General features: G+C 46.3%; 3 protein-coding genes and 1 pseudogene across 9 annotated transcripts in view; 1 reads left to right on the top strand and 3 right to left on the bottom strand.

The window, feature by feature from the left end:
• The window catches only part of LOC128458374 (NACHT, LRR and PYD domains-containing protein 12-like), a 135,386-nt gene extending 126,863 nt beyond the window's left edge, over positions 1-8,523 (bottom strand). For 5 of the 6 annotated variants that reach the window (XM_053443181.1, XM_053443184.1, XM_053443183.1 and 2 more), the window contains exons 1-5: positions 8,410-8,523; positions 7,760-7,962; positions 5,677-7,531; positions 1,115-1,288; positions 406-579 (exon numbers count right to left, since the gene is read on the bottom strand). In XM_053443181.1, coding sequence (XP_053299156.1) covers positions 406-579; positions 1,115-1,288; positions 5,677-7,531; positions 7,760-7,962; positions 8,410-8,465 — 2,462 coding nt within the window. In that variant the 5' untranslated portion in view covers positions 8,466-8,523. The remainder of the gene's footprint in view (positions 1-405; positions 580-1,114; positions 1,289-5,676; positions 7,532-7,759; positions 7,963-8,409) is intronic. The other variant, XM_053443182.1, reaches the window with a different exon arrangement.
• Positions 8,524-12,144: 3,621 nt separating this feature from the next.
• LOC128458377 (transmembrane protein 205-like) lies at positions 12,145-14,288 on the bottom strand (annotated as a pseudogene).
• Positions 14,289-15,558: 1,270 nt separating this feature from the next.
• Positions 15,559-17,772, top strand: elof1 (elongation factor 1). Of its 2 annotated transcripts, none has more exons than XM_053443335.1 (4): positions 15,559-15,675; positions 16,295-16,425; positions 16,509-16,579; positions 16,923-17,772. In XM_053443335.1, the coding sequence occupies exons 2-4, from the start codon at positions 16,310-16,312 to the stop codon at positions 16,985-16,987; spliced, it is 252 nt and encodes an 83-aa protein (XP_053299310.1). In that variant the 5' UTR covers positions 15,559-15,675; positions 16,295-16,309; the 3' UTR covers positions 16,988-17,772. The 2 variants fall into 2 exon arrangements, with proteins under 2 accessions (XP_053299310.1, XP_053299311.1); XM_053443336.1 differs by having other exon boundaries at positions 15,625-15,883.
• Positions 17,773-19,232: 1,460 nt separating this feature from the next.
• On the bottom strand, positions 19,233-21,347 carry cnn1b (calponin 1, basic, smooth muscle, b). Its single transcript, XM_053444318.1, has 6 exons — positions 21,228-21,347; positions 21,073-21,139; positions 20,140-20,277; positions 19,846-19,962; positions 19,622-19,768; positions 19,233-19,506 (listed from the first exon to the last, which is right to left on the bottom strand). The coding sequence occupies exons 1-6, from the start codon at positions 21,275-21,277 to the stop codon at positions 19,264-19,266; spliced, it is 762 nt and encodes a 253-aa protein (XP_053300293.1). The 5' UTR covers positions 21,278-21,347; the 3' UTR covers positions 19,233-19,263.
• Between the last annotated feature and the right edge of the window lie 1,686 nt (positions 21,348-23,033).

Raw genomic sequence — 23,033 nt, 5'->3', positions numbered from 1 at the left:
AATACTTTAGAATTAAATACTTTATATTTAAATACTTTATATTTAAATACTTTAGATATAAATACTTTAGATATAAATACTTTATATTTACATCATGGCGGGTGTTCTACAGAGGCAGCCATGTTTTCTACAGTAGCCCAGACTGGCCAAACTAAACCTTTTGAGTTTCCATGACAATAGATTATTTGGACCCGGTCTCTGTCCTGCAGATCAGTTTAGGAAATCCAGAACTAAACTCCGTGTTTTAACAAGTAGCTGAATATTAAAATGTCACAGATTAATTAATGAATGGATTCAAGTTATGTATGAAGAGGAATTATGTTAAATTAGAATGAAATGAGATAAATTGTGTATAAATGCTGTTTTATAGATATGAGATCTACAAAAGTCAGTCAGTGAACTGACCTCAGAGTCTCCAGTCGACAGGTGTGACTCTGTAGAAAACCACACAGCTCCTTCACTGCTGAGTCCTGCAGGTAGTTGTGACTCAGATCCAGTTCTCTCAGATGAGAGGGGTTTGACCTCAGAGCTGAAGCCAGAGAAGAACAGCTGATCTCTGACAGACTGCAGTACATCAACCTGGATAAAGAAATATGAATATTAGAATGTGTCCTCCTGTTGTTGTGGATCGTCATCATGTCAACACAGACTCTCAACATGCTGCTGACCTCAGTCCAGTCTGTGACCTGAAGATAAATATCAGATCAGACATGTTGGACCATTGTTTCATTCATCAGCTTCTTCTCTGTGTGTTGGTCACTGAGCAGGTTTGTGTATTAAACACTGTTTAAAGTAGGGATGGCTCCTGATGTCACTTCCTGTTTGTTTCTATACTTATCAACTGTCCAACGTGTTTCAATAAGAATGTGTCTTATTTTGAAAACCTGAGGAGGACGAGTGCTCGGCCTCAGTCCACATGTTATTTACTGACACTTTCTTAGTGATCAGGAGCAGGTGAGTGCAGGTGAATGGAGTTGATGAGGTGGACGTGACTGACAGGCTGGGTGAGTGACAGATGACTGAGGGACAGTGAGCAGAGCAGAACTGAGACAATTTAAATAAATAATGACCCAATAAGAAAGAAAGTCTGAAAAGTGAAGAAGGATTTAAGGACCTCAGAGTCTCCAGTCCACAGTTTGGACTCTCCAGTCCAGAACACAGCAGCTTCACTTCTGAGTCCTGCAGCCCGTTGTGACTCAGATCCAGTTCTCTCAGATGTGAGGGGTCTGACTTCAGAGCTGAGGCCACGACTTCACAGTGAGTCTCTGAGAGTCGACAACCACCGAGTCTGTAATTAAAGATAATATCAAATCTGTGAGAATTAAATCAGAAAACACAACATTCATACAAAACGTGATCATGTGACCCTCACCCTGGTAAATCCACTTTTTGTTAAAAACTCCTCAAGAGAATCCTTTCAGATTTGGTTCAAGCGTTCATTCAAACTAACAGAGGGACTCATTAGATTCAGGTGGTCAGAGGTCAAAGGTCAAGGTCACAGAACATGTTCATGGCCTCTTGAACATGATATCTCAAGTCTGTCTATAGGGGATTTCTTCAGATTTTGACTCCAAGATAAACTGATTAGATTGCAGTGGTCAAAGGTCAAAGGTCACAGTGACCTCATATTATTTTGAGGTCTACATGTCAGGAACCTGGAGGGACGGACACTGCACTGGTTGGTGGTGGAGGACAAATGCAGGGTGGGAATTCTATTTTGACGAAAAAGAACAATAAACTATATTTCCTGCTTCTTCAGTTTAAAGGAACCGTCAGTGATTCTCATCCAAACACGGATTCAGTGATCGTCTCCTCACTCTGTGCTAGCTGTTTGCTCAGATATATACAGTACTGTGCAAACGTTTTAGGCAGGTGTGAAAAAATGCTGTAAACTAAGAATGCTTTCAAAAATGGAAGTGTTAATGGTTTATTTTCATCAATTAACAAACTGCAGTGAATGAACAAATGAAAAATCTAAATCAAATCAATATTTGGTGTTACAACCCTTTGCCCTTTTTTAACAGCATTTTTTCACACCTGCCCTAAAACTTTTGCTCAGCACTGCATATTTATACATATATATATATATATATATATATATATATATATGTACAGTTTACACAATAATCTCTCTTGGACCCCACATGGTCGTATGTCTGAACCCCCAAACTCAAGCACAGTGATCACAATGGATTTCACTCTCCACATCTGATCTAGTTGTTCTCATATGTACATGAGAACAATGAGAATGTTTATGTACATGATAATAATCTCATCTCATCTCATCGTCATCCGCTTATCCGGGGTCGGGTCGCGGGGGGAGCAGCTCAAGCAGGGGGCCCCAGACTTCCCTTTCCCGGGCCACATTGACCAGCTCTGACGGGGGGATCCCGAGGCGTTCCCAGGCCAGTGTTGAGATATAATCTCTCCACCTAGTCCTGGGTCTTCCCCGAGGTCTCCTCCCCACTGGACGTGCCTGAAACACCTCCCAAGGGAGGCGCCCAGTGGGCATCCTTACCAGATGCCCGAACCACCTCAGCTGACTCCTTTCTAAGTAAAGGAGCAGCGGCTCTAATCCGAGTCCCTCACGGATGACTGAGCTTCTCACCCTATCCCTAAGGGAGACGCCAGCCACCCTTCTGAGAAAACTCATCTCTGCCGCTTGTACCCGCGATCTCGTCCTTTCGGTCATCACCCAGCCCTCATGACCATAGGTGAGGATAGGAACGAAGATCGACCGGTAGATCGAGAGCTTTGCCTTGCGGCTCAGCTCTCTTTTCGTTACAACGGTGCGGTAAAGCGAACGCAATACCGCCCCCGCTGCTCCGATTCTCCGGCCAATCTCACGCTCCATAGTACCCTCACTCGCGAACAAGACCCCGAGGTACTTGAACTCCTTCACTTGGGCTAAGGACTCATTTCCTACCCGGAGTAAGCAATCCATCGGTTTCCTGCTAAGAGTCATGGCCTCAGATTTAGCGGTGCTGATCCTCATCCCAGCCGCTTCACACTCGGCCGCCAGCCGATCCAGTGAGTGCTGAAGGTCACAAGCCGATGATCCAATGAGGACCACATCATCCGCAAAAAGCAGTGACGAGATCCTCAGACCACCGAACTGCAACCCCTCCCCACCACGACTACGCCTCGATATCCTGTCCATGTATATCACAAACAGGATTGGTGACAAGGCGCAGCCCTGGCGGAGACCAGCACCCACTGAGAACGAAACTGACTGGCTGCCGAGGACCCGAACACAGCTCTCGCTTTGGGAGTACAGAGATTGGATGGCCCTGAGGAGAGACCCCCTTACCCCATACTCCCGCAGCGCCTCCCACAGTTTCTCCCGGGGGACCCGGTCATACGCCTTCTCCAGATCCACAAAACACAAGTGGACCGGATGGGCATACTCCCAGGCCCCCTCCAGGATCCTTGCGAGAGTGAAGAGCTGGTCCGTAGTTCCACGTCCGGGGCGAAAACCGCATTGTTCCTCTTCAATCTGAGGTTCGACGATCGGCCGAACCCTCCTTTCCAGCACCTTGGAGTAGACTTTACCAGGGAGGCTGAGGAGTGTGATACCCCGATAATTGGTACACACTCTCTGGTCCCCCTTTTTGAACAGGGGAACCACCACCCCGGTTTGCCACTCCTTTGGCACTGTACCCGACTCCCACGCGATGTTGAATAGGCGTGTCAACCATGACAGCCCCTCAACACCCAGAGCCTTTAGCATTTCTGGCTGGATCTCATCAATCCCTGGGGCTTTGCCACTGCGGAGATGTTTGACTACCTCAGTGACCTCCACCAGGGAAATTGACGACGAAACACCATCAACCTCGAGCTCTGCCTCCAACATAGAGGGCGTGTTATTCGGATTCAGGAGTTCCTCAAAGTGTTCCTTCCAACGTCCGACGACCTCCTCAGTTGAGGTCAACAGAGTCCCATCCTTACTGTACACAGCTTGGATGGTTCCCCGTTTCCCCCTCCTGAGGTGCCGGATAGTCTTCCAGAAACACTTTGGTGCCGACCGAAAGTCCTTCTCCATGACCTCTCCGAACTTCTCCCACACCCGCTGCTTAGCCTCCGACACGGCAGCAGCTGCAGCCCTTCGGGCCTGTCGGTACCCTGCAACCGAGTCAGGAGTCCTCCAGGATATCATATCCCGGAAGGCCTCCTTCTTCAATCGGACGGCTTCCCTGACCACCGGTGTCCACCACGGTGTCCGAGGGTTACCGCCCCTTGAGGAACCTAAGACCCTGAGGCCACAGCTAGCCGCCGCAGCTTCAGCAATGGAGGCTTTGAACACTGCCCACTCCGGCTCAATGTCCCCAACCTCCACAGGAATGCCAGAAAAACTCCGCCGGAGGTGTGAGTTGAAGATACCTAGGACGGGGGCCTCCTCCAGACGTTCCCAGTTCACCCGCACTACTCGTTTGGGCTTACCAGGTCTATCCGGAAATTTCCCCCATTCCCTGATCCAACTCACAACCAGATGGTGGTCGGTTGACAGTTCCGCCCCTCTCTTTACCCGAGTGTCCAAAACATGCGGCCTCAGATCAGATGACACGATCACAAAATCGATCATTGATCTTCGGCCTAGGGTACTCTGGTACCAGGTACACTTATGAGCACCCTTATGTTCGAACATGGTGTTTGTTATGGATAATCCATGACTAGCACAGAAGTCCAATAACAAACGACCGCTCGGGTTCAGATCAGGGAGGCCGTTCCTCCCCACCACGCCTCTCCAGGTATCTCCATCGTTGCCCACGTGGGCGTTGAAGTCACCCAGCAGAACTACGGAGTCCCCTACTGGAGCCCCATGCAGGACTCCATTCAGGGTCTCCAAGAAGGCCGAGTACTCTGAGCTGCTCTTGGTGCATACGCACAAACAACAGTCAGAGTTTTCCCCCCTACAACCCTTAGGCGCAGGGAGGCGACCCTCTCGTCTACCGGGGTAAACTCCAACACCGCGGCGCTCAGCCGGGGATTTATGAGTATCCCCACACCCGCCCGGCGCCTCACGCCCTTGGCAACTCCGGAGAAGAATAGAGTCCAACCCTTATCCAGGAGTACGGTACCAGAGCCGAGACTGTGCGTGGAGGTAAGCCCCACCAGGTCTAACTGGTAGCGCTCCACCTCCCTCACAAGCTCCGGCTCCTTTCCCCACAGCGAGGTGACGTTCCACGTCCCCAGAGCCAGCTTCTGCCGCCCTGGTCTGGTCCGTCGAGACCCCTGACCTTCGCTGCCACCCATGTGGCTACGCACCCGACCCCAACGGGTCTTCCCACAGGTGGTGGGCCCATGAGATGAAGAGAGGGGGGGTGCCACGTAGTTTCTTCGGGCTGTGCCCGACCGGGCTCCGTGGCAAACCCGGCCACCAGGCGCTCGCCATCGAGCCCTCCGTCTGGGCCTAACTCCAGACGGGGGCCCCGGGCTTCCTCCGGGCCGGGTCACATCTCCTCTTCCGTCGATATTCATTGAGGCTTTTTGAATAATAACTTTATTATACACACGCACACTCTCCAATCAAACTAACTCTGATCTCCATGTCCTTGAGAATGTACATGTACACACACACACACACACACACACACACACACACACACACACTGAGTGTATTTGAAGAACGACTCATCTCCACTGATTGAACATGTTATTGATCATGTCTGGACTCACTCAGCCTTCCTGCAGTTCCTCACAGCTGGGATCAGTCTCCGTCGACCCTGGTCTGATGTGTTGAACTTCTTCAGGTCCAACTCATCCAGAACCTCCTCTGACATCTGCAGCATGTAGGCCAGAGCTGAGCAGTGGATCTCAGAGAGTTCCTCCTCTGATCTGTTCTCTGACATCAGGAACTGTTTCATCTGCTGATGAACTGAGTGGTCGTTCATCTCAGTCAGACAGTGGAAGATGTTGATGCTTCTGTCAGGAGAAATGTCATCACTCTTCATCTTCTTCAGGTTGTTGATGATTCTCTTGATGATCTTTGGATTGTTCCCTCTCCGATCCAGCAGGCCTCCTAAGACTCTCTGGATGATCTTTGGATTGTTCTCTGTCCGACCCAGCAGGCCTCCTAAGACTCTCTGGTTGGACTTCAGACTGAGGCCGTGAAGGAAGCGAACAAACAGGTCCAGATGACCATTTGTACTGGTGAGGGATTTCTCCATGGTTCTCTTCAGGAGGTCATCCAGGGACAAGGTATTGACTGTGTAACAATTTGTTCCCAAGAAGTGGTTGAGTTCTCCTGTGTTCCTCTCGGTGTAACAGTGGAACATGTAGACTGCAGCCAGAAACTCCTGAACGCTCAGATGAACAAAGCAGTAGACTGATTTCTGGAAGATCACACACTCTCTTCTGAAGATCTCAGTACAAACTCCTGAGTACACCGAGGCCTCTGTGACATTAAGACCACACCGCTCCAGGTCTTCTTGGTAGAACATGATGTTCCCTTTCCTCAGATGTTTAAGTGCCAGCCTCCCCAGCTTCAGGAGAACGTCCCTGTCAGCCTCCGTCAGCTGCTGTGGAGTCGTCTCATGTCCCTCACCGTACTTGTTGTTCTTCCTCTTTGTCTGAACCAGCAGGAAGTGTGAGTACAGGTCAGTCAGGGTCTTGGGCAGCTCTCCTCTCTGGTCTGTGGTCAACATGTGCTCCAGAACTGTAGCAGTGATCCAGCAGAAGACTGGGATTTGACACATGATGTGGAGGCTCCTGGACGTCTTGATGTGTGAGATGATTCTGCTGCACAGCTCTTCATCACTGAATCTCCTCCTGAAGTACTCCTCCTTCTGGGCGTCAGTGAAGCCTCGTACTTCTGTGACTCTGTCAACACATGCAGGAGGGATCTGATTGGCCGCCGCAGGTCTGGAGGTTATCCAGACGAGAGCCGAGGGAAGCAGATTCCCCCGGATGAGGTTTGTCAGCAGCACGTTGACTGATGACCTCTGTGTGACCTCAGACACAAGCTCCCTGTGGTTGAAGTCCAGAGAAGGTCTGCTTTCATCCAGGCCGTCAAAGATGAACAAAGGTTTACAGACAGCGAGCGTCTCTGCTGTGAGCTTCTGTAACGCTGGATGGAAAACATGGAGCAGCGTGAGAAGACTGTGCTGCTGGTCCTTCACCAGGTTCAGCTCCCTGAACGAAAGCACAGCCAGCAGACCCACATCCTGGTTCTCTAAACCCTCTGCCCAGTCCAGAGTGAACTTCTGCACCGAGAAGGTTTTTCCAACGCCAGCGACGCCGTTGGTCAGGACGACTCTGATGCTGCTCTGCTGGTCAGTGGAGGCTTTAAAGATGTCGTGGACCTTGATGGGAGTGTCCTGGAGGATCTTCTTCTTGGAAGCCGTCTCAAGCTGCCTCACCTCATGTTGAGTATTAACCTCTTCACTCTGTCCCTCTGTGATGTGGAGCTCAGTGTAGATCCTGTTGAGGAGGGTTCTACTTCCTGTTTCATCACTTCCTTCAGTCACATCTTCACATCTCCTCCTCACACTGAGCTTATGTTCATCTGAAACCTCCTGCAGACCACGATCTGCTGAAAGACAAGAAACAATGTGAGAGACAGAGAATCTGAGAATCTGCTGATTGTTTTCATCAGATACAGAAAAACTACAGAAAATAAAAGCTTTTTAACTTTGTGCTTTTCTAACGATGTTAAATGTTGATGCTGTATGAAGGAACAAAATAAAACCACATGTGCTGTTGTCAGAAGTGAAGACATCAGCAGACACACGTACAGTGCTGCTCTGACCGGCTGTCTGACCTCCAGCTCCTGGTTTGGATCTTTGTCCACACTGGGGACAGGAGGATTCTCCTGAAGAACCAGACTGGTCCCAGCATGAGGTGATGCACTGTCTGCAGAACCAGTGTCCACAGCTGGTGGAGACTAGATCCTTCAGGACGTCCTGACACGAAGCACAGCAGGACGACTGCTCCTTCTCAGAAACATGACTCCTCTTCCTCTCCCTGTGAAGACATGTCCTGATAACTCACATGTCACAGTCACAGGTTGTCATCACTTCTGTCAAGGAGGTTTTGTGTTCACCCAGTATGTTTGTGTGTTGGTTGGTTCGTTAGTGGGATTATAAAAAACAACAGATTACCAGTAAACTTGGTGGAAGCTTGTGGTCTGTAAACCAGATCGGGGGGGGGGTCCTCTTTGACGGACATGTTCAGAGGACTGATGTTTACCAGTGTTTGGAATTTGGTGCAGATCCAAATCAAAATGAGTCTCTAGTGGATTTCAAAGTGGTTTCATAAGGAGCGTGTTGGTTCTTGGTGGAGGTCTGAGCTCTTTGAGTGATTCTGAGAGATTAGTCACCAACTTCAATGAAGCTGTGTCCTAATGCAGGGGCCACACTAGAGGAAACTAGATCCTCTTCAGAGCAGGTCCCAGTAGAAACAGTCTCTTACTCTGTGTGTGAGGGTCCAGGTTCATTACTGAAGTCTAGAGGAAATCCTTTGGACATGTCACTCTTCAGAGACACACAGCTGGACCCTGGAGACTCTGCTCTCAGTCTGTGGTCCTGACCTCTGCAAACACAAACATGTTTTTATTCAGAACACATCATTCACTGGTTCATTCTCTGAGGATTCAGTTTGGAGCTTCACATGTTTGTAGCAGGTCTCTTACTCTGTGTGTGAGGGTCCAGGTTCTTTACTGAAGTCTAGAGGAAATCCTTTGGACATGTCACTCTTCAGAGACACACAGCTGAACCCTGGAGACTCTGCTCTCAGTCTGTGGTCCTGACCTCTGCAAACACAAACATGTTTTTATTCAGAACACATCATTCACTGGTTCATTCTCTGAGGATTCAGTTTGGAGCTTCACATGTTTGTAGCAGGTCTCTTACTTTGTGGTTGATGGTCCAACTTTCCTCTTAATGTCCTCGTCCATGTTGCACCGGCTGCGGCTCAGTTGTGGTTCAGGCCACGCTGCTCTTCTAGATATTCAAGGTCTGGTCTATTTCCTTCTGGTTCTGCGCTCAGTTTACAGCAGAACACAGTGAAATGATCTTTCACACCAGTTTCAATGTTTATCTGTTGAAAACGTCACAAAAATATTTGCAACACATCCTGTAGCCTACCCCTTTCCAAATAAAAGCACTCCAGCATTTCTGTTGACTGAATCAATTCATTTATTTTTTAAATGTTTTATTGTGAAATAGATGCAGGGCTTCATAGTTAGTAGGGGAGATCGGGGGAATGTGAGACATTTTTTACATTTGCTCCCCTCTTGACGAGCTAAACTGATATATCAGTAAAATGTACACATTTCCCATTAATTCAGGATGTTTCCTAGCAATTCAAATGATCAGAATGTCTTCAGGACAAAGGGCAGTGAAAATATGATTGTTTTTCTGTCTCACTTTACCCCTAAGCTGGGGTAATGTGAGACAGACCAGAGAAATCAAGGGGGTAAAGTGATCCACTTACTTTTTCCACTTTAAAACTACCATAACAACACATGTTGTAATAGTTAAAATCCCGACAGCTAGATTGACAACCACTAATATCGGACTAGTAACAGATCATGGGGATTGGTCAATTAAGCACATTTATGATTATTATGATTCATGTGATCTCTTGCACACCCTAGCTTACCTGCACATTGTTTCTCTGTCCAATTGGCAGGGACAGGGATATTGTTTTTCTCTGCGTATTCAAATTCCAGTTCACGGCTCTTAACTGGAGCAAGGCCATGGAACTGGTCAGCTAGTTGTTTCAAGTGTTTGGCTCCTCCTCCATCTCATCTGTGAATATTCTCTTTACCTCAGCTACTGCACCCCAGGCTACTGATTTTACTTCCCCTTTCTCTTTTTTCTTTATGAATCTTTTGAGGGTTGTCTTGTCAATATTTCTATCCCTTCCAGCTTTTCTTAAGGACTTCTTTCCTTGCACGACCTCAGCGGCTGCACTCTCCATCTCTGCGAGGGGTGTTTGGGCCCAGGTTGTCTTCCTGGTGTATAGTTTCGTGGCATGATGGCTTTTCTACAATGTTTATGACATTAAATATAAAACATATATAATGTAATGTAACACTAGAATATGTTTAAGACTAAACTTAACTTGTGCTTCATGTCTCACTTTACCCCACAGCCACCGTTTTAGAAAAAACAACATCTCTTAGCAATTCAGGCTAATCTTCAGCTAGCATCAATCACATGGTTTTATATGTTGGAAGTTCATCAACATGTATGATATAAGTTTTTCTACCTGATTCAATTTGTTTTGACACAACAGTTGATTAAGTTCAAAGCCAGAAAATTTACTTTTACATGCAAAAAACACATTTTTGTGAAAAAACATACTTTCCACAGCACCAGCACCAACTTCTCCTTCATGGCAAGGGGGGAATGGGAGGGGCTTGAAAACATAATGGTCACATGACCACGAATGTGTACCGTTGCGTACAGGGGGTGTCTCACATTACCCGATGTCCCACATTAACCCACTCTCCCCTACTACTGGTATTTGTTTGAGTAACCAGGACTTCTTATATACAAGGAAATACAGTGATCACATCAGAAACCTCAGGTGACTCTCTCTCTCTCTCTCTCTCTCTCTCATGTCTTTCCTGACAGGTGACCATAGGAAGCCTCAATCACTCACTAGATTTATAGATTTATAGGTGGACTATTGTACAACAATAAAGGTCCCTTGTCATTTGTTAATCCACCAATAAACCTGCATAGCCATAAACAAACTTTGAATAACACTCAAACCAATAAACTAAATTAAAATGAATCAATACAAGCTTGTAAAAGTTCATGTGACCTTCAACCCCCGGCCACTAAGAGAAGGAAACTCAACATCTAGTATCATGTTCACGTCATAGAGGCTGGAAATGAATTACAGAACTTTATAGACAGTAGAACTGAGAGCACATCAGTCAGCAGCTTGAAGCAGCACTCTGTATCTCCACTCAGTTCTATGGCTTTGTGCCCAAATGAAGGTCAAACACAAGCTCTTCAACTTTATATTCACTTTAAAACTCACACAAAACCAGTATGAAGTTATATGTGTGTGTGTGTGTGTGTCTCTGTGTGTGTGTGTGTGTGTGTGTGTGTGTGTGTGTGTGTGTGTGTGTGTGTGTACTCACACCTCAGCCAATGAGTCCAGAGCTTTACTGGGATCCAGTGAAGACTCTCCACTGGTTGGTGACCACTGCTGTAAGGTATGATTGTGAAAACACGTTGTGTTATTAAACACTTGATGAACAGATGAAGATAAAAAGTGAAACTCTGAGTTAACTCTGTTAATTAGTCCTTTGAAGGCTCTTTGATCCAGACCTGCTGTTCACATCTGTCTCTGGGATCCGATCACATGACGTCTGTCACCAGGTGTGAACTGACAAAGTTAGAGTCATGTGATCAGCAGACGGATGTTAACAGCAGGTGTGAGAGTGAGACAGTGAAACATTCAGAAAGTTGTGTTCACACTCACCTGCTCACTTTCCTTCCTTCTGCTTGTCCAGGTGAAAATGGAGTCTGACCGCTCCCTGTCCTCATGCTCCTCCTCCCTGTTGAACCAGTTCACTCTTGAAATCACCCAGTTCAAAGTCCAGTTCATACCCATAAAGATTAACTGGTTCACAGTTCATGTTTTATTGTGATGTTATGATGTAGATAACAAACTTAGGATCATGTATTCAGTTAATAATGGACGGTGTCAGTTTGCAGAGACCTTCAAGACCAGTACCAGTGTAGGTGTGTGTTTGAGATGGATATTACTGGGTTTGAATGGTTTCACCGTCAAACCAAAGGCCTTATTCAGCTCTGCTGTTACAAAGCAAGTTTCAGGAAATCAGTCCTTCTCTTCACGATGAGCTCACATCTGTCAGCGTAACATCTGTGATCCCTGCCTTCATCCATTAGTGCAGAGACTGAAGCTGTGCCTCGCTCACCCTGCAGCCGGCCAGCAGACACACTGCTCTCTGCATACCAGCCTGATTCTCCGGTGCATCACTGGTAATTAAATTAAAAATGTTCCTATTCCAAATCCAGGCCCAGTGTCTGCTGGGTCTGGGTTCGCTCACCGTCCTGGTTCTGTCCAGACCGATCTGTTCGAGGGAGCCAGGGTTTGGTTTCAGGGCATTAAAGACCCAGAGGAAACCAAACAGGAAGGAGATTATCAGTGGAAGCAGAATAAAACAGAGCATGTGTTTAATCTCACAATCACAGTGACAAATTCACATAAACAAATTTCCTCTGCAAGGTCATGAAACACAGGATATAACAAGTGAAATGAATTTAGTAAAGTTCCTGAGTGTAAACACCACCCCCTGCTGGGGATGCAAGGACACTTCACATACTGCACTAGGTTTTGATTAGAGGTTAGAGCTTGAGTCAATGAGTCAAACATTAAAAAGAAAAAGCACATCCGGTTTTATGAGACAGGATTAATTAGATACTGACAAACAGAATGAAATTGTAATTAACAAAGTTAATTCACTCATCATGTTTGATTTATCATATGAAAAATACTGAGATGACTCCAGAAAAAAGATAATTTTCACATGCTGAAATCTCCTTCTTCCTCTAAATGGTGGATAGCTTCAGAGCCGTGTAGATCAAGTTGACGGTGGTGCAGAGGAACCCGATCAGGGCGCAGAGGCTGGACAGCCCGTTGGTACCGGAGGAACGTGCTCCTGGACGCTCGGTACTTCGGGTCCTGCTCTTTGAGTTTGGCGTACGCTGCTCTCAGGCTGCCCCGGCCGATCTGGTTCCCCAGGCCATGCTCCGTCTCCACCTGCCTCATCTGGAACATGACCTCTGTGACCTTCGGACCGAACCAGCGGGCGTTCAGACCCGCCGTGACAGGCACCACAGAGAACAGAACCATCTGCAAGACCACAAAGGATGAGGTAGTTAACTGCAAGGTCCACGCACAACTTTGTTTACAAGTTGTCTTTCACCACAGCAGGAGATTCTTCACTCCGACGTGTGAACAACAACACAGAGATCTCCAGAGCCGCTCCAGAGAACATCTAGAGTTCGGTGCATGTCTGAAAGCAGCTCTAGAGATCTGACCTTCACCATGTGTGTGTGTATCACAGGTGTGACGCTCTACCTGCACGGTGTGGTGCCAGTCCAGCAGCTCTCTGGGGTGGAACACAGCGTACACAGCCAGGCTGAGGAAGCTGCTCCCCAGCAGGAAGTGGAAGTACACAGGAAACAGTTTACTCTGCACCAGGCCGAAGGTGTGCAGCGTCACCTGCCGCACCAACGTGAACCCTGCAGGGTCGAGATCAAGAGACGGGTCAGAAACCTGATGATGAAACGACACCGGGCTCAGGGAGGGGGGGGGGGGGGGGGGTCATCGTACCTGCGATGAAGGTGACCCACACCTGCATGCCCCAGGAGAAGGAGAGCAGGAGGAGGTGCAGCCCTTTGATCAGGTCGGTCGGCTCCCCCTCTGTAGCCATCGTGTCACTGAGCACACAAAACACACAATACACACACTTTATCAACATTCAGTCTCCACTTCCTTATGTGTCAGGATAATATTTGAAAATTAGAAGCATCCATCCAGCTGAGAAGAGAAGCAGCTGTACACAGGACTAATTTTATACAAGGAAATACTATAGTTATACTGTATATATATATATACACATGTGAGTATCGATACTAATAAAATAAGGTATAGTAAAGTTTTTCACAGCTGGGTTTGCAGATACCTTTATCTTGTCGATATACTGTGCAACACTATGTTGTTGTTGTTGTTGTTGTTGTCTAAGCTGAAACACACAAACAACATTAGTGTTATATAAGTAGGCTGTTGTGTGTCACTGGAGCCTGAAGCTGAGCTGATAAAGTGCAGCAGGAGGAGGAGATAAGGGAGCAGCAGAAAACACACACACCCACACACAGACACACCCACACACACGTACACACACGTACACAGACCCATGCACACACACACACACACACACACACACACAAACGTTTCATGTGGGGCAATTATAACAGATACGATCGTCCCTGAAGGCAACAACATATCAACATGGATCTGCAACAAAGTTTCAACACGGACACGAAACAACAACATGTGACAAAGTTTCAATACGGAGCTTGATACAACAACATGTCCACATGAACAACAGACAGTGTAAACAGCTGGAGCTCAGTAACAACTGAAGTAACATTTCGAACTTTTCCATGATGGACATATACAGGTGTGTGTCCTCCCCTGTGTCCTCGCCTGTGTCCTCCCCTGTGTCCTCCCCTGTGTCCTCACCTGTGTCCTTAAACTGAGAGTTACTGAAAAACGTTAGAAACGAACCGAAGTTCAACCACTGGGTCACTTCCTCTACCGTATGAACAAGCCCCGCCCCTGTGGAGCAGGTCGACCAATGATATTCCTCCATGAGGCTCTTCTAACTTCTAACTTTATATTCTCTCTTTTATCGCGTGTGTTTCTAACTGAAGACTTTTTATTCTAATAACCAGACGAAGCTTCCTTCTTGTTATATATTATCATTTACTCTATTGGAGAGCTGCACACAGAGTGACAGTTAACAACACACACACACAAACACACACAGACACACACACACACACACACGCACACACACACACACGCACACACACACACACACACACAAAACACACACTCTTGTTTTCCTCACAACGCTTTAATCTTGAGTTGTGACTCAGACCGTTCATCCTTTGTTGAGGCTCAGACCTCTGATCAGTGATCTTCTCAGCATGTCGCTCTCTAACTATGAGAACTCATCAGTGTGTGTCACTTATTTACAGCTGCCAAAAATAATCACATTTCTAACTTTTGGTTGGTTTCTGAATTCGTTTTAGACACAGAACATTATATAAACTGTGTGATATCTAGAATGGAATAGAATGAAATATGATACTCATTAATTAGTCTGAATTTATGAGGGAATTTGATGTTTTGAAGCAGCAAAGTGGATAATACAATTAGAAATTACAGTAAAAGTAATAAGTAAACACAATATAAACACAGAAAATAAAACAAATATAATTATTATAAACAGTGCAACATTAAACATTTGATAATGAATTATACAGATATAAAATGAATATTGCAGTTTATTAAATCAGCTCTGTTTCCCTGGAGATCAATAATCAATCTAGATATTTTAACAATAATGATCATATTTTATAGTACTCTACGTTTCAAGAACCTCTGAAACATTAGGTTTACAAGAGACTCTAAATATAAAAAGATATGAAACATTAAGACTAGTTCAATGTTCCCCTTTGGATCAATATCAATTTATTTTTGTATCATTATCTCTCAATCTATTTCTGTATCTCTCCATCTCTCTCTCTCTCTCTCTCTCTCTCGTCTCTCTCTCTCTCTCTTCTCTCTCTCTCTCTCTCTCTCTCTCTCTCTCTCTCTCTCTCTCTCTCTCTCTCTCTCTCTCTCTCCATGCATCACCCGTCCATCATTTGAAAAAACCCTCTGTATCATCACCGGAGGAGGAGGGCGTTAACCTGGAAGACGAGAGCAGCCATTGGACACACGCCGCTGTCATTCTCGGCGTCTGAGAGCCAATCACAACCCGGACAAAATCTTCAACGAACCAATCAGACGCGGTTCTGCGGAGACGCTGCATCCGGAGCCCGTGAACCCACAGAGCATCTTCATCACCCTCCTCCTCCTCCTCTTCCTCCTCTTCTACACACCATCCCTCAGGTGAGACCTCGTCCTCGCGTCGGTGTCACTCATTAAAACCACCGACATGAAACACATCGTTCTACACGTGAACTGGAAACGGGTTCGAGTCCAGATGCTAGCAGCTGTTAGCGTTAGCCTCGCTAGCATGTAGCTGTTCCTGAGTGTTTTCCTCCTGGAAGCTGAGATGATGAGATGAAGCTCACAGGAGGAGAATCCAACCAATCAGGTGATTCCTCTCATTAGATCAAAGCTTCACATGTCACTCAACCTGGTTCCAGGAGCTAGTCAGTGATTTACAGACACATGGGTCAGTTGTGCAGCTTCCTGTTGGTCAGTACAGGTAAAGTCAAGTCAGGTGTGTTGGCAATAAAAGAGCTTAACCAATCACGGCGAAGGAGGAGCAACATAAACATGGATAAAAGATGCACAATGTCAAATTTGTGGCAAAGAGAAATGCAGTGAAAGGTGATGGAGATACATTTAAAAAGATGGATGTAGGGTGAGGTACAGGAGATGTGTTTGAAATAGACACGTGCAGGAGAAGATGAGATGTTAAAGGTGTAGAAGTCAAGTTAAAACAGACAAATACAGTGAACACACAAGACAAGTTGTGTGTTGTTATGTCTTCGCTGTGTAGATACAGGCGTTGAAGATGGGGCGCAGGAAGTCCAAGAGGAAGCCGCCTCCCAAGAAGAAGATGACGGGGAACCTGGACACCCAGTTCACCTGCCCGTTCTGCAACCACGAGAAATCCTGCGACGTGAAGATGTGAGTTGATCTCGACTTTAACGTCACGACAAAGAGTTAAAACAAAAACAAAAAACATGCCTCATGAAAACCTCTCTTTCCAGGGAACGGACGCGGAACACGGGGATCATATCGTGCAGCGTCTGTTTGGAGGAGTTCCAGACGCCCATCACCTGTATCCTTCAGGCTTTGACTGATTCCAGTTACTCTCAGCTGCAGGAGACGTTTCTCTGTGCTCCTGTCTTCTTGGGAAATGAAATAATCTCGAGGGGAAACACTTACTGCAGATCTTCTGGGGTTAGGACGTTTTGTATGTGCAGCTCCAAACTGTAAAGGTGGAGGGTTGGAGGGATTGATGGAGGATCTTTCTTTTCTTGGATAATAAACAAAATAAATAAACATAAAGTTACTGACATTATGCATCTGTAAAGTCGACAGAATCACCCAATAAACTCCCCTTCAAAGCTCCTCCCCCTCCAGGTGTTTGTCCTGATTGTCCCTTAACGTCCCCTCGTCAGATCTGTCCGAGCCCGTGGACGTCTACAGCGACTGGATCGACGCGTGTGAAGCAGCCAATCAGTAGTCCCGTCTCCCTGTGACTCCTCCCTTACCTCACGCTTCACCTCTGGTTTGGCGAATCAGCTCCTGTCTGTCCCACCGTCCCTTCCCGTCAGAGACACGCTGGGAGACACGCCCCCTCTGGCTGGGCCGGAGGCCGGACAGTAACGTGTCAGCGTCACGGCTTCAGGATCATTTTCTCATTTCACTGATGAAAAGTGTTGTTTCCTTTCACAGAAGATGAAAGATGCTCTGACATTCTCCGTATTAAACCGTCATATTATTATTAAGTTTATAATATAACCTGACTTTTTTAGTATTTATATTATAAAGAATCATTCCTTTCTTTAGGTCGTATGCAGAATATACTCACGTACACAAGTGTTAGTGTGTTTCTGTTTTCATCCCTGTTACAAAATGCACTGAATCATTATGATGGTTTCTCCTTTTTTACATTATTATGTATTTGTACTGCTAGATTTTAATTTTCCTTTTGAAAACCACAAACATGTATTGTCTTTTACACTCTTGTGTATTTCACCTGTACTGTGTTAATTTGATGTAACGACAATGATGAGAAAATGAACCAGAAAAAAGTATTTTTCAAGTGTTTTATTGCACAAATGTGGCGTAAAGAAGAAAAGAGGTTAGCGCAGATGTGTAGTTTGAACAAATGTTGAAACACATGAGGACGAAGTTGTTTCTGCCATTCTGAATATCATGGTGTGATAATTATGATTCATTCTCACATTGGATCGATTTAAAAAGAAGTTTGGTCGTTTGATGGATTAAAAAAAAAATATCTGAAAATGTAAATGTATGTGTGCTTTGTTCCCCACTAGATGGCGCTCTGCTACATGTCCAGAATCATAGCTTTGGTGTTTTGCTGAAACTCAAACATCAGCAGCTCAGACGTGTTGGTTCATTTCCCCTCTGAGGTTCTGATGTGTGACAGCGTCTGAGCCGTGGTTGGTTCCAGACTCACACGTCTCTGCTCTCTGATGAGGTGAAAACACTTCTAACCTCACAACAACATTCAAGACATTCGGTGGTTTTACAGCATGATGACATTTCAAAGAGGGAGAATCTCATCTGGATCACATCCACAATCACCAGCCAGCACCAGGGTCGGTGGTAATACTGCGGTTTGCTACCAGTGGTGGACAAAGTACTCGGACACTTTGCATAAGTACACGTGAAAATACTCCTGTTGCACTTTTAAAAGTACCTAAAGTATGCAGAGGAAATTATCTTTGTTCCTTTAATTTGAAATAAAATGAGTTGTGAATGTAAAAATCAGATTTATCAAACTAACTACAACTGAGGAAGGTGGAGAATAATCGTAAAGTGGCACCAAATGGAAAAAGTGGGGCCAAGTTCAAGTACCTCAAATGTATAACTAAGTACAGAATCTGAGTAACTGTACTTAGTTACATCCGTCCACTGTGTGACTGCAAAGTGAAACCGGGTAAAGTGCAAATGAAGAAATTCACTGAGGCCGAAGGCGACTCGGGAAGTTTCCACGAGAAGACGACTTTCAGAACCAAAAACTACCGGTGACTAAATTCACCTGAACGTCACGACTCCTTCATTTACTCTTTAATTTCATAAATGCATCGTGTGACGCACCAGGCTACTTCTACTGAAAACCACAAGGACTCACACAAGCCATGGAAACCAGCCCCTGGAGAAAGGCACTATGGGTAATTTGTCAGGCTGGTGAACATGACAGTGAGTCAGGTGCGCACAACACAAAGCGATGAAGCCACGTGTCCTCCGGCCCGTCGGCTCCGACCCGGCGGTGGAGCCGGAGCGGCGGTGGCGTCCGGAGCGGTCGGGTCCTGGAGCGCCGACATTTTGTTTCCACAACTAGGTCAAAGTTTAATAGCACCAATAGCACTTGCTTCCTTTGGAGGAATCTTAAAAAAGACTAAATCTGCTTCGTCAGTGCTCAAGTTCGTAGGGAGGTGAGCGGGGGGGGGCACATACATTTAAAAATCTCTAATTACAAAACACAAAAAGCAGTAAAAAAAAAAAATCTATAAATAGAAAAGGTCATTAAATCTCATCTTTTGAGTGTTTTGGTTATTTAGCAGTGTGAACACTTTTTGTCATTTTACTTCTTAAGAGTAAAAAAATCTGTTGGTGAGGGGGGGGGGGGGGAGACGACGACAGCACAAGTCAGTGATGAATAAAAATCTGCTCGTCACAGTCGTGGTCGTTTGTCGGGAGTCCAAGCAAAATGGAGGGGGGGGGGGGGGGTGGTTCAGTGTGGCTGTCCGTGACTCATCTCTTTATCTCTTATTCATCCGAGTACTGGTTGTAGCCGTCGAACTCGGCCTCGCTGCCGTTGTTGTCCTCCGTGGGGTTGGAGCAGTACTTGTTGTCGTAGACCTGGCGGGGGAGGCCGTACGAGGTCATGCCCTGCTGGGACGCCACCTTGTTGGTGCCCATCTGCAGGGAGATGGTGGTGCTGTCGCAGTTCTCCAGGTCCAGCTTCTTGTCGAAGATGTGCCTCCTGGTTCCCGGAGCCGTCATCCCGGCCTGAAGGGACAGAGAAACAATTATTCATCTTTTATTTTGAAGGGGAAGCCTCCGATACCGAAGAATTAAAGAAGCTTTACTGTTTTAAAATGATCTCAAGGAGCTTTGTCCTCACCTGGCTGGCTCCCTTGTTGGTGCCCATCTGCAGGCTGATGGTGGATTGGTCCAGCGGGTTGTCCATGCCGCTCTTGGAATCATACAGGTGGCGTCGCGTGCCGTACGAGGTCATGCCCTTTTGGCTGGCGAGCTTGTTGGTGCCCATCTAGACAGGAAACACAAAGCAGTGAGTCAAACCAGCTGAGCACATCCGTTAGGGGACGAGGACAGTTGGACTCGGACCTGCAGGCCGATGACGTTGCGTCCCTCCCTCAGCTTCTCGGGGGTGAAGCGGCGCTGGTGCTTCTCGGCGTACTTCACTCCCATGTCGTACTTGGACTGGAAACCTTTGGACCTGGCCTGGGGGTGGGGCACAGACAGAAAGGAAACACGGCGGTGATGGAGTGTGCTTTCCATACTTGTATAGTTTGTATTATATAATCACTGTGGCAAGATGCAACACTAAACACAGGTAAATGAACGTCTGCAACTATGTGTGTGTGTCTGTGTGTGTCTGTGTGTGTGTGCTGCCCTCACCTGGCCAGCCAGGGCGAGCAGTGTGCTCTGGACCTGAGTGTAGTTGACGTTCTCGAACAGATCGTTGGCCTCAAAGAGGTCGTGAGGCTTCAGGCCGTACTCCGTGATCGCACGCACAAAGTTCCCGATGTTTTCCAGCTGAGGAGAGAAAACGGGAATAATGAGAGAAGGAAGTCTATTTGTCCTCTGACGCACACGTGAAGCCTGAAGAAGATTGATACCAGTCAAGTTAAATTCAGAGTGTGTCTTGTTTCTCCCACTATCCGGAAATTAAGACCTGGTCCTGCTGAGACACGTAATCGACCAATCAGGTGTCAATCGGGACAAATTAAGACCTAACCAATTTGACATGTACTTTTTAATTTGGTCCATGTCCCATCTGCTAACATGGAGGAGGCAGACCCACACTATAGGGCGATAGAGATGCTTTGGCTTTACTTTATGGAGATCATAACCATCGTCCATCTTTATTTACAGTCTATGGATGAGCAGTTTGCTTTTTAGTTTATGATTAAACGTGCTTTAGAGTTGTTTATGCTAAGCTAAGCTAACTGGCAGCTGGGAGTTATATATTTCTATAGATAATGAACTTGATCTTCTCAGTTTGATGTGGACACCTTAAAGTGAAAATGCTGAGACACATTAAACAGCTGGAGCTAAATATGAAAGCGTCTCGAGGCTTCTTCCCTCATAAGGTCCGACTCAGTCTGAGCACGGTCACATCACAGGGAGAGTTGTTTCTAAAGAGCCTCAAAGGAAACATTTGTTTTTAATCCAGTTAGGACCTTATAAATGTCTCTGTCTCTGTTTGATATGGCAGCGACTTTGTGGAATGTAAATAAGCTCTGTGTCGTCGGGGCCAGCGTGTCCCCGAGCTCTGGGACACGTCCACTCAGCAGGACAGACAGCGCTGTCTCTCCTCTGTCCACGTACCTGGTGCCAGTTCTGAGTGGAGCTGTTGATCTTCCTCACGGAACCCGGCTGCAGAACGTTAATGAGTCTGTGAAGATACAGAAATCAGTGAGTTAATCACAGACGTCATCAAAGTGGACGTCTCTGTGTCGTCCTCCCGGCGTCCGTCCACTCACTCGCACAGCAGCGCCCCGTCCTTCAGGCTCTCCATGAAGTTGTCCCCCATCCTCTTGCCGGTCACGTCCTCAATCCACAGCCGGAGCTCTTCCTCCTTCTGGGGTCGTACTTCCCGGCGAGCTGACGACGGGGGGGCGGGGGGGGGGGGGGGGGCACAGAGGTCAGAGGTCAAACAGAACAACTCTCTATTGATTTATATATTCGGTTGTGTGATGGTTGAATTCAGTCCAAACCAGCCGAGTGAAGAGCGGCACATGTTCTGTGGTTATGGAATGAAATGAACATGATAAACCATAACTGTTCTGTCACTGTAAAATAAAAAGTGAGTGATGAGCGAGAGAGAGAGAGAGAGAGAGAGAGAGTGATGAAAAGAAAACAAGAGGAAAAGTGAAAATAGCTTGTGGACATTCCTGCTCGGAGAAACACGCTGGCCTCTCTCTCCTCTTTCCATGTATTTCCTTATTGGCACAATCACGTTGGCCTAATACTTTGAATTCTGGTGTGGGGTTTAAGGCTGCTCCCCCCATACACACAGACAGACACACACACACACAGACACACACAGACACACACACAGCCTCGACCCCCTCTTCCTGAACAGTCCTCACAGTCTGGATGTGCAGCCAACACAAACAAGTCTTTCAAAGCAGCAGGGATCGCACAGCTTCCAGTCCATCACACCAAACTTGGGAGAAACAGCTTTTCCCAAACAACCCCCCCCCCCCCCGTCTGCACTCGTCTCCATCTCCCATTGGCCCAGCTCACATTTCTCTCTCCCTCTCTCTCTCTCTCGTCCCATCTGGGTTTTCCAGGATCTGTCCTTTTACAGCGAGTGGACGATTCAGGCGAACCAGGTCTGATGAAGACAGACCAGCAGAGACAGGTCCCGCTTGCACTCGAGGTGCTTCAGCTCGGAGCTTTGATTCGGCTGTGGTAGGTGGTGGAGCTTCAGGAACGTGGTCAGAACATTTCTTTAAATCACAGACGAGGAAGATGAAGCACGAACAGGATAACCATTAAAAACATCAGAGCATTTCTGTTATCTCCTGTAAAAACATGTCCTTTCCAGCCAGTTCTTCCATATAAACCATCACTGTGGACGTTTTGCTGAAAGGTCGTCCTGCATAAAGAAAGTGTCCACGAGCAGAGACAAGTGATAAAGTCTCTAAACTGAGCAGTGGACGGCCACCAGTCACAACAACAGTCCGCTCATACCAGACCAAGTAAGGCTGCAGTGACAAACAGGACCAGCTGACATGAGGTTCACGTTAACACTTATAAAGTATCTCAGGGAAATGTTAAATACTCTGAGGTTAGTTTGAAACATGTACCTGTGGGACAATTAAAAAATACCTCATAACAAGTTCTACATTTACTTGAATCAAAGTACATATATTTATTCAGCTAAAAGTACTGAAATTATCTAAAAAGTACTCATTCTGACAGTACCTGGTTGAGGTAACACTAGTTACACAACTATACTTAAATTTATATATATTTTATTTGCAGTGTTTCCTGCCTGTAGTGGTCACAAGATAAATCTGAGGGGTGTGAGATGATCAAAGTCCTGCTTCACACATTTCCATTCATTTTGCATCTCATACCTAATTGGACAGATAATAATTACTTTATTGAATGATTTTAATCTTTTTGTCGCATTGCAAACACGTTTTTTTTGTACCAAAAAGTACAAAAAGTTTGGGAAACCTGGTTTAATCTGTGTAAATAAATTTTATTGTATGGGTTTTTCATATTTTTTCATAGTTGTTTACATAAATATAAATTAGGCAAAGTGACGTTATTAT

This window comes from Pleuronectes platessa, chromosome 16 (assembly GCF_947347685.1).
Source record: "Pleuronectes platessa chromosome 16, fPlePla1.1, whole genome shotgun sequence".
Lineage (NCBI taxonomy): Eukaryota > Metazoa > Chordata > Actinopteri > Pleuronectiformes > Pleuronectidae > Pleuronectes > Pleuronectes platessa.
The sequence above is the reverse complement of the archived record's forward strand: the minus strand, read 5'-3'. Positions and strand labels throughout refer to the sequence as shown.

Coding starts and splice junctions, on each gene's coding strand:
- cnn1b (XM_053444318.1), bottom strand. CDS start 21,277: ATGGGGGACAACTTCATGGAGAGCCTGAAGGACGGGGCGCTGCTGTGC. Junction 20,278..21,072: donor CCACTCAGAACTGGCACCAG/GTACGTGGACAG, acceptor TTCTCTCCTCAG/CTGGAAAACATCGGGAACTT. Junction 19,963..20,139: donor TGCTCGCCCTGGCTGGCCAG/GTGAGGGCAGCA, acceptor CCCCACCCCCAG/GCCAGGTCCAAAGGTTTCCA.
- elof1 (XM_053443335.1), top strand. CDS start 16,310: ATGGGGCGCAGGAAGTCCAAGAGGAAGCCGCCTCCCAAGAAGAAGATG. Junction 16,426..16,508: donor AAATCCTGCGACGTGAAGAT/GTGAGTTGATCT, acceptor CTCTCTTTCCAG/GGAACGGACGCGGAACACGG. Junction 16,580..16,922: donor GTTCCAGACGCCCATCACCT/GTATCCTTCAGG, acceptor TCCCCTCGTCAG/ATCTGTCCGAGCCCGTGGAC.